The sequence below is a fragment of the Glandiceps talaboti genome, chromosome 20 (assembly GCF_964340395.1).
Source record: "Glandiceps talaboti chromosome 20, keGlaTala1.1, whole genome shotgun sequence".
Taxonomy (NCBI): Eukaryota; Metazoa; Hemichordata; class Enteropneusta; family Spengelidae; genus Glandiceps; species Glandiceps talaboti.
The window spans coordinates 16668937-16680596 of record NC_135568.1 but is presented as its reverse complement, the minus strand read 5'-3'; the positions used below and the strand labels follow the sequence as shown (position 1 = coordinate 16680596).

The window sequence follows — 11660 nt, the reverse complement described above, 5'->3', positions numbered from 1 at the left end:
ACAATGAAGCCCAGTGTTTAATCCGAGTCTATGATACTCTCACTTCACCCATATGATACTCTCACTTCACCCATAATACTCTCACTTCACCCATAACTTTCGCAAGAGGGATTCGTCAGGGCTGCTCTTTGTCTGGTCAATTGTACATTCTGGTCATTGAACCTTTACTTAACCATATCAGAACTAGAACTAATATCACTGGTTTAGAAATTCCACATTCTGACAACGACCCCGGAAAATGTAAGCTGTCGGCATATGCAGATGATGTTGAAGTGTTAATCACTAAAGAAGAAGACTTCCATAAACTACAAAATAGTCTTTTTATCTATGAACGCGCAAATCAAAAGGCTTGTGGGTCGGAAGCTGGTGTAGACGTCGTGACAACCCACTGAATGTCGAATGGACCAATACAGGGCTTAAACTTCTCGATATCTATCTTGGCAATTCTAACTCCTACTTGGACAAAAATTGGAAAGAACTCAACCAGAAAATTGAATGTAAACTTGAACGTTGGTCACACTTCACGTCTAAATTGTCCTATAGAGGGCGTGCCTTGATAATCAGTCAGCTGTCTACCAGAATAATTCATTTTCCTTCTCCGACGTATATTTCTAAACGTTTTCTGGGGTGGAAAACACTGGACAACCCCAGAGACAATTTACTTACCAAGAGATAAAGGCGGCCAGAATCTGATTCACATTCCAACTCGTGTCGCGGCCTTCCGTCTTCAACTACTCCAACGTTACCTGTATACTAATAATGAACATCCTCGTTTTCAAATGGATTACTACTTTGGCAAAGTTGCAAATTTGAATTATACAAAAGAGCTCCTCGTAACTGACCTAAATATGAATTTAAACCACTCACCTACTTTCTATCGCGAAACTCTCAATGTCTGGAAAACAACGCAAAAGATCCGCAAAATTGATCCAAGCAGTGTCTCGGACATTTTAAATGACCCATTATAGTACAATAGTCAAGTTCTACATTACCCGCGTAACGAGCCCTTTATCCTCAAACAGTTTGCTTCCTCTGGAATCACACAGGTCAAACATCTAATTAATGATAATCACACCTCTCTTCTCTCAGTCTCCAATATTTTACACAGCGTTCCCATACACTCAGAGAGAATCCTAAGCCTTACCCTTGACACTGTTCACAAATCTCTACCACCTCAATGGATGAATACATTGGCTTCCTATCTGACTAACCATGATAACAGTATAGTGAAAGTAACACATATCAGCGTCGAAATTCACACATCAGTTGATCTGAACTCCCCGTTATACAAATTTGAAAAAGGTTCCGTTTATAAATATTTAATTCAGCCACATTACAAAAATCGTCTACCGGAAGCTATTGATACTGTTTGGTGGATATTTGAAGTATTCCTGACCACATAAAACCTAACTTTAAAGACTGTTATCCACCACTTGTATCTTTATACGAAGGTGACTTACAATGGCGTATAGTTCACGGCACTTACCTGACTGGAAATCCTTTAGTTCATCTAGGCATTTGTAATACTGCAACCTGCACGTTTTGCGGTGATAAAGACTCGCTGCAACATATTTTTTCGATTGTAAACACAGCGAGCCTTTATTTCATTATCTAAACAAACTCCTACCGAATTCCAACATCCCTCCATGGTGGTTCATACTTAACCCACATAAACATCTGCTTGATAACACTATACATCAACACAAACAAATGTATTCCACAGTTGCTATAGGCGTGGTCTTCTTGTTTGGTATATGTGTATTACGTTTTTACCGTATGTTATGCTTCTGCGTGTGTGTGTGTGTCTGTCTGTCTGTCTGTCTGACTGTCGGTGGATGTAATATCTCAATAACTACTACTGCATCGATGCTAATGAAACTTGCTACACATCTTCCATATTTTAATGACAGCAGTTGATAAACCGTTGGTAAACATTCATTAAAATCATTTAGTCATTTGCATTATTGATGTTTTATAGTAATTTGGTTATATCTAATTTGGCACATCCGTTAACAATAACAAAGTGCATATGTCCTATAAAGTTTGTTGATTTTAATAGCTTAAAGGGTTAATGATTAATTTGCATTCGGATATTAGGTTTTACCTTATGAATGCATTCTTCAAGTCCAATATAATTTACTACATACGTTAACCATAACAAAGCTGGTATGCCCTATACATATTTGCATACTGTTTATATTGTTTATATGTTTATCCATTTGTCTTTAGATTAGTCCCTGTTGCTATCTCTGCAATACACACCATCATATCAATTGGTTGTTGCTATGGGCGAGGTGTTTTTGGAAAGCATACAAGCTTACATTTTTTGAATGTTATTGTGTTTAATGTGTTAATCCTTGTTGTTACTTGTTCTGCAATATACATCATCATTTAACTGTTGCTGTGGGCATGGTCTTATTATTAGGTATATTTGCACATACTATTTTTCAATGTATATTCACTTACATATTCAGCCTTATTGTTATTTTTATCATATACATCTTCATTTCTCCCATTGCTAAGGGTGTCATGGTTGCCTAGGGCAGTTGTGTCAATATTTGTCAACAGTATTTACAGCCACACACACACACACACACACACACACACACACACACACACACACACAAATGCGCGCGCATAATATAACCCTCCCTTACAGAAGGTAAAAAAAGATGTAAAATATAAAGAAGTAACATTTTAGCAGCTTAAGAACATACGATCGAAATGTAAAAAAAAAATATGTTCTCACCTTGTGCGTAATAACGCTTGAGAGTAGTTGCTACATCGAATGCAGTTGGCCGAGCTGTGTATTCCAGTAGCAGCATTTGTCCCACTACATCGCGAACACCATCGGGTACTTGTACATCCTTGTCCAATCTCCGCCTTGCATGTTTTTCTCTGAGTAGCCACATCCCAATGGTGTCTGGAATTTTGCTCGTTTTATCGTAAAGGGGCATCATATCTTTGTCATCTTCACGTCGTTCTAAGACTGCTATCATTAAGACACCTAGCGAGAATACGTCACATTTCTCAGTGTAACGTCCAACGTGTGTTTCAGGAGCCATATACAGCCCAGTTCCGCATTTTGTCTGAATGAAACCGTCACCATAGTTGAAATGTTTGGAAATTCCAAAGTCACCTATCTTCAGTGAATAATCCTCGGCTCTATATTTCTGAATGAGACAGTTCTCAGGTTTCAAATCGCGGTGAACAACACCACTCTTATGCAGAAAGTGAACTCCTTCTGCTGCGTGCATCAAGAACTTTAAATTTAGAGTATCATCAACTCTTCTCCCAGTAAGAAACTTTTTGAGGTCTCCTTCACTACAAAACTCCAGTATTATGCAGACATTGTCATTCAAATCGAAAGCTTCGATAAAACGAACAACGTGCTCATGCTCATACAGGGTCCTGAGAGTGTCTATTTCCTTTCTTGCAGTCATGTCGCATGCTAAAATAGTTTTCATTGCGAAAACTTTCTTATCGGTTTTTCTTTTAATTGAATAAACCTTTCCGAATTGACCAGACCCCAAGACCTTTTTGTTTTTTTCATCATACGCATCCATCGTGATCCCTGGAAATCAAAAACATAATTTAGATTGGGGTTATGCTCAACTGCTAGCTACAATGATATTGATATCACAGTAACACCCTTCTCTGTGATGTGTGTGTCATGTGTGTGTACATATATCTGTCTGTCTGTCTGTCTGTCTGTCTGTCTGTCTGTATGTATGTATGTATGTATGCATGTATGTATTGTGACTCGTGGAAAGTACACGAGAAGCTCTAATATTTAACACCTAATAAAACACTTAAATAGATTGGCTACGAAAGCTAATAAGTGGTAGCATTAATTAGCAAGCCCTCGATAGCGTGAAAACCCTGCTCCATCACACCAAGCTGTTCGATTGACCTTGTGTATGGCAGAACATGCACTATACCAGATTTAAACTGAATGCCTTCCGTAAACCCGGGGTATAGTTATGCAATTTCAGGATTTATACAAGAAATTTAGCTCTATATCTGTGATTTTTCAGGTCCCAATGAAGGTTTGTTGTTAAAAATGTTGTTAAAATGCCCGCCTCCTATTCTCAGCACAGGAAAGCCTTGCCATTCACTACTTCACTCGGCTTACATGATCCCCTACATACGCGGGATATGCACACCAGTTTCCTCGGCAAATAATAAACGAAATTCAAACCCACATAACATTGCTATAATTACGCATCAGAAAATTTACATACTCCATGGTAAGCACCAGAACAGTTTAACAACTTTAATACAGTGAAGTGATGTGGTATTTCTTTATCAGTGTCGCCGTCAATCAAAATAGAAATATATTTAGCTTCGTTTCTGATATCGTTACCAAATCATTACTGATTCGTCCAGCAATTGTTCTGGTCATCTCTCGGCATTTCCGAGTGTAATCATAGGCTGGATTTAATAATTTTATGGTTAACGTATGTACTAAATTATATTGAATTTGAAGTATGCCTTCTTAAGATATAGCTTGATTACCTAAAATAATTAATTATGCAAATTATTCATTAACGCTGTGAGGTACATCAACAAAATTTTATAGGACAAATGTATGTTGTTATGTTTAACAAATATACTAAATTATATTGAAATTGCGGTCTTAAGGTATTGCTTAATTAGTTGATTTCATTGATATGCAAATTTCCATAATTAACATGAACAGATCTCGCTAAAAAACTACTCAGCACTAGCCTTTACCCCAAACGTTATATGTACTAAATTTCATCATAATCAGCCATTTTAAGAAAATGGTGACACACATAGACTGACAGACAGAGACACACAGAGATACACAGACACAGACACAGACACAGACACAGACACAGACACGGACACGGACACACAGACACAGATACAGACACACAGACGGACACATGACAAACACACAGACAGACATCCCCCTTTTAATAACCCCCGTACCCTTACGGGAGGTAAACATGAGTACAGACACATTCATCAATGTCAGTGTCTCTAGACCACGGCACAACCCAAGAAACCTGAAATATCATGACCAAGTCGTGAAAACCAATGACTCAACCTCACAGAGGCATACAAGAAATCGTTTCCCTAAAGGAAGAAGTAGATTGTAACAGAAAAGAAGTGAAAATAACGGTAAACCGAGATTATATTAAGAGCGTATTTGACACGATGTTGACTACACGGTGACCAGCAAGATAGAGAAAGTATGGGAGAAAGGTAATGCTATAGCCACCTAACTATGTGACAAAGTCTCCGCCCCCTCAGCAACTGACTGACATATGGAAAATCTGCTTCAACTAAGACACGGGATATCTAGACCTGAAATACAGTAAGGTACTGAGACGAGCCAAATACAGGTACCCGGGGGCATGACACCCACAAACCGTCCGCAACAATTCCCCCGACCAGACTTGTGCATGCCCTCATGCACAAAATGTTGATAAAGTACATCTACGTTTGTATTGGCATAACCAAAAGGGTTACTCAGGGCAACAAGCGCTTCTGTCTTTGGTCAAATGAAACCCAAGAATCTGTCCTTTAGATAACGATACAAACGATCTCCATTGCAGGTGGATACCACATACGAAATTGTAGACGTAAGCTTGTAGCGCAGTTGTCATAGTCGCCTATACAGTAATATGCACTAAAATATGATTCCAATATATGTAAAGAAATAAAGACAATGGTACATGGCCTCAATCTATCACAGCACAAATGATAGAAATTGACTTGCCATTACCACGCAATTCAATTTTACCGTAGTGACAAAACTACCTCACCACACTTCAACTGACAATGCCAACCCGCTGTGATGGATTCAAACAAGCTGCTGAAGTAACTAGTAATGAAATAATGTATTCATAATAAGTTTGTTCACAAAAATAGAATCAATACAAAAATGGGTTGCGTTGAGAAGTGAAAGTTATAAACAATGATTGCTCATCATCAACAAGTCCTTATGAACCAATTCCATCATACCTTTGACTCAACATCACTATGTACCCATCGTATTTGAAAACAAGTGACAGCAATGAACTTTTTCCGTTCACCAAGTGTAACTACCTTGCTTTGTTACACACCCTGTGACTCACCTATGCAGGGATGTCAAACCCTGAAGGGAGAAACTTCCATTCTTCCTGGCTTCGTGCCAAGATGTTCTTGTAACTCTGAACAAATGAAACTGTTCTGCTTGCAGTAAACTCTTTCAAAACTTGACTAATGGCCTTTGACAGTCTAGTAAACCATAGTGATTCACTGACTTCCGGACTTTTCTCGGATACCTAACACTCTGTGACTTTGACTGTTTTGTATTTACCTTTGTTTCATCCTCCAAAACCTTTTCTACTGATTGTGTATCAGTGTCTTTTACAATTTTCAGACTATCAAGTGGTCCACCTATATCAAGGCCATGATCTTTACTTAGATCATCTGTTGTCCCTGTGTCATGCTCATTATCAGAGCAACCTTTCACAATTTCACTGCCAACTACTGGAGCAATATCAAAGGGAGAAACCACTATTGGAATGGACTCATTTGACTAGACTGACCTTTCACCTCTGCAGTGACACCATTCTGGTTAACAGTGATATGTCCATGTGAAGGTGAAGTGACCTTAATTATTTTGTAATACAGAGTTGTGGTTTTGAAAAATTAAACTTACCTACCTTTTCAATTTATGCATCACAATAAATTTGCGAACTTTGTATGTGGTTATAAAGCTCTACAGTATCATTGTGTGAATTGCCGAGCTGCTGAACCTATTAAATGTAATCCTCCTTCATGGAAACCAATTCCTTTCATTACTTATGTTTTAAAACACTGCCTCGGTTTTACAAGGAACTTTGTCATTGCCTGGCATGAGTGTGGCGGAGGCATTGGAAGCTTTTAAGTCTTAAATTCAATCCTGGGAAGCATTCCTGAACAATCACACTCTATAGGAGCAAACCTTAGATGGAACAGGAATTTTTGTCAAACTGGCTAAGGAACAAGATGATCTCTTACTGGTCACCAATTTGAAAGTAACAGTTACAGATTATTAGATCACACAGCGGCCGTGTAGCGGCTCAATGACTAGTACAAATGCACGTCCTATATACTATGCAAAGTGTTTTGGTGGTTTTACCCGAGGATGCATTGCGGCGCAATGACTACGTATGCACTGTCTATATACTATGCGCATTCTCTACGCAGAGGGCGCTATCTACAATATCATCGTGAGGTGTGATGAGGCAGCCGGTCACAGATGAATCTACCCTGTGCGAGCTTATGGGCTTTGCCTACCTATGATATTATTCAAGTTTAATCAGACACAAGTTTGTGGAACCTTTAGTTGTGGAAATGTGGAATAGAAAGAATGAGCTTAATGTTAATTTGAGGAACATTTGGGTTTTAGTAGAACAATTAATTTAACATGTGAACGAAGATTGTCATTTGTATGTTTACATTTTTTCACTTGCTTCATATTCTTTCTTGTAATGAGAAATTGTACAAGTTGGACAGAGCTGCAAATAACTTTTGCCGTATCTGTGATATAATAGAAACATAGAACCACGTTTTGGAATTGTAGACGACTTGATAATTTATAGAAAAGGGTAATGAATTTCATCAACAATGTAAAGAACACGATAACTGAATTATCTTTTGGCGATTTAATTGTTGGAATTGATACTATAGATAGCTGTGTATATTACACCATTGTGATTGCAATGTTTTCAATTTATAATAAATCCTGGTTACCTGACGGGACAGCGATGGACCTAATTTTGAGAGACTTTGTATTTTTCTTCTCGTTAAAGAACATCAAAATTCAGTTTAATTGAATGTAAAATTAATGATTTCAATGCTAGAAAACAATGGAAAGGATTTAAACCCTTTTTAATGTAACCGAATTAAATTCAAGGACAACGGGAAAAAAATTAGCTGATGACATTAAAAAAATGCCACTGTGTTAATTTTGGTCTGTGAACAACTGATGTGGGGAATATAACTTAATTTCTGAAAGCTCTGACAATATTCCTTTATTCATAAAATCGATATGGATGTCAATCTATAAGTTGATGTTATAATATAACTAATAACACACATCTTTGCTTAAAATTAGCAGGTGTTATGATTCCGATTTCTTTATTCAAACCTTCAGTACTTTAATCTTTGATGTAAGTTTTACTAATACATATTATAGTAAATGCAATGCAAAATTCTATACAGGAGATCAAATTTGATGTTACTGATAAAATGTTGTCAATACTTAAAAAGGAGTATAAGGAGATCGGTAATGGCATACCTGAAGATTGCCATAAGGTGAATGGAATTGTCATTCCGGAAAACAGATTATACGAATATAACTTTTCATCATATCAGACTGACAAGGAGATATACGGAGATGCAATTCTTTTTATTGTGTCCACTTTTGGATTGATATTGTTAGCCATCTTGGCCTCTTTGATGAGGGAAGTTTTGAAATGTAGTACTATTATCTGCAATGGGCGCGTGTTAAGCTGTTACGTTCATATTCTGGTACAGTACAGTTTCATTTATTACTCGGGACGTTTAGGGGAGAACCATTTGATTTCTTTTTGGGGGGGGACAGAAGGATTTTGAGAAGAAAACAATTGTCGGCGAGTGAAGAAGGAAAACAAATAATTTGATCCCATAATAGCTTGAGACAAACAAATTGTTAAAACAGAAAGTTTTTAAAAAATGTTGTGATGTGCTGAAATCAGCTACATTTGGGTGGTAATAAAGGGAAGGGGACTCCAAACACCGTCAATATTAAATAAGTGCATGACATTGCCGTTACCATATAACCACAGGGTTGTTAATAAGTAGAAGCATTTTTCAAAGCTTGTTCAAACTTGATTATTTTGTTAAATTGGTATAATAAATTTCTTTAAAGGTCAGTTAGCCAAGTGACCGGTTTGTCAAGGTTATTTACCCTGGCATTAGGGTAGGTTAGCAGGGAAGACATTGGCGATACGTCCCCTGGTCGATACCTAGTTGACCCTTCTTTTAAGACGTTTCGGACCGGCTGTTGGGGTCCTTCATCAGTCGCAGTTATGTCTAACAAGACAACGTTCTCGCATTTGTTTGGCTTAAATGTAATATTGTTCACCATGCAGAGATGTTAGTATTTCAATCACAGACAGCAAGGCTATTTCAGCCGTGCTTTTAGAGGCAGAGGACTTCAGTTTAGTTGTGACAAGTATGTCTTTAAGATTTTTGTTTCGTTCTTTTCTGTACTATGATTGGTTTGGTCAGGTAGAGTTGGTTCAAGGTTACATTATTTTTTAGCAGTTCCTAATGTTTCGTTAATGCGTCTTTTAGTTTAGACGTTTTGATGTTGGGACTATATATGTTGTTTTGACGACTAGAGGAATCTCTTGAGTTGGTGTCCGATTCTCATAACGGACCTAACGAGCGAATCACTTCTGATTGGTTGTATCCTCTTTGTGTCAATTTATTTACGAAGAATTTCAATTTGTTTTGGAAATTTTCTTCGTTACTGCACGTTCATACCTCATTGTTTCGCCTTTAATAAAAAACCATTAAAGACCGAATTTGGGTGACATGATTGTCTGTGGAGGCACTGAAAAGTGTCAGTCCGTTTGGTGTAGTCTGGATGACTAGAATGTGGTTTCTATAACCACACATTGTATAAATCGTACGTAACGATCGATACTGCATAGGAACTAGACTAGTTTGGTGTCAGTCTTGATATCCAACCTTTTGAATTGTTTGAACCTATGACCTTTGTAAATCACCAAATCAAGGCATACCACTTCCATTTCTGAGCTGACCGATGAAAATTGTAATGTTGGGTGCATTTCATTTATCTTTTCACTCACAATATTGAGTTCAGTTTGTGTGCCACGGAATAGCATGAATATGGCATCTCTGAAACGTGTCCAAAGTGATACTTTATCTATGTATGTTTCAATAATGCGAGACCCAAGTTTGTGGAATGCGATGTCAGCTATCTCTGGAGAAGGTGGTGAGCCCATACTACAACCACATGTTTGTTTGTAGACATCTACAAATAGAGGCTACTAGAGGAAAACCACCGTTTGTATTTTTTCTTCGATTTATTCATAATTTACCAAGGTGTTTAAGATGTGTTTCGTGTTTTTGTTTTTAAAATTTTCTTCTATCCATATCGGGAAATTATTCTCAAGACTGTATTTGTTGAAACTTTAGTTTAGTGGTTTGGTAGTTTTCTTTTTTGGAGGATGTGGTGGCCTTGAAAAGGGCCGATAGTAATAAAGGGAAGGGAATTTCTAACACTATCAATATTAAATAAGTGTATAGCACTGCGTTTACCATATAACCAACTGTGGGTTATTAGATCAAGTTTGTTAATTTGTGGGAGCATTTTCCAAGGTTGGTTCAAACATAAATTGGTTTAAAGGTCAGCTATCTATCTTAAATAGAAGCATGGATTGTTAACTGCTACTTGTTGCTACTTACACAGAACAAGTTAGTTGTGAACCAATGACGTGTATAGTTATGAACTGCACATTACAAAATTAACAGAGGAAAAAAATGCATTGCTTCTGCATATGGAAAACATACTTTGATGCAGGACTGACTATAGAAAAAAACATTGCTGTCACAGTGTGGGGAAACAAATGCTACCATACCTATTTCCTCCAGCCCCTCCCCCCTGATATAAAATGATTCTCCCCTTATAACTCTTGTGACGTGAGCGTTCCCGGGTCGCGATTTGAAAGTGCGCCACCAACGTTAAGGAGTTGCTAGTCAAGTATCATACGTCCAATCTGATTATAATTTGATCTAGTGAACTTAGCGATATTTCGTTATTGACGGCTATTCTTTTTTTGTTCCGTGAATGAATCATACATTTGACCACTGGAGTTCATATATATGCTGTTATTAACCGATAATATTAAAACTTAAAAAACAACTATCATGCCATGCATGATGAATCTTACAGTGGCACAGAACATGTTATAGTTATACACATGTTAACACTACTGTCAGGACTATACCCAACTACGTACTGCTTTAAGTCGAGCATTATAAATACCCCTATTAATCACATGTACACAGTGGTCAAAAATATACATATAATCCAAGTCCCCGACAACTCGGTGATGCCTCCTACTGTTCTGTCTGAATGTGAGTTATACAGAGATGTGACAGACTATTTTGAAACAGCTGAAGGGGTTAAACAAGGCTGTGTTCTCAGCCCATTACTTTTCTCTATCTATATAAATGAATTTGCAAAAATGTTAAAGAATTCTAATGTTGGGGTTCAGATTGACACACAAATAATCCCAGGGATTTTTTGGGCAGATGATGTTGTATTAATAGCAAATAATCATAGGGAACTACAAACTCTTTTACATATAGCAGCTGACTTTGCAGTGAAATGGAGACTTTCATTTAATCAAACTAAATCAGAAATAATGTTCTTTGGTCGGAAATTACATACTAAGGACACAGTATGGAAGCTAGGTGACTTAAAACTTAAGGAAACCAAGTCGTATAATTATCTCAGAGGTATAATCATCACAAAGTCATTAAAAGATCATGAACATTTTAAAAAGATATACCAGAAAGGAATGAAGTTAATTGCATACTGTAAATCTCTTATCAACCATCATAATAGTTTCAACCGCTTT

At 37.3% G+C, this 11660-nt stretch overlaps 1 protein-coding gene across 1 annotated transcript; it reads right to left on the bottom strand.

Annotated features, from left to right (window-relative positions):
- Positions 1–340: 340 nt before the first annotated feature.
- On the bottom strand, positions 341–3443 carry LOC144450616 (serine/threonine-protein kinase pdik1l-B-like). Its single transcript, XM_078141261.1, has 2 exons — positions 2750–3443; positions 341–453 (listed from the first exon to the last, which is right to left on the bottom strand). The coding sequence occupies exons 1-2, from the start codon at positions 3441–3443 to the stop codon at positions 341–343; spliced, it is 807 nt and encodes a 268-aa protein (XP_077997387.1).
- Between the last annotated feature and the right edge of the window lie 8217 nt (positions 3444–11660).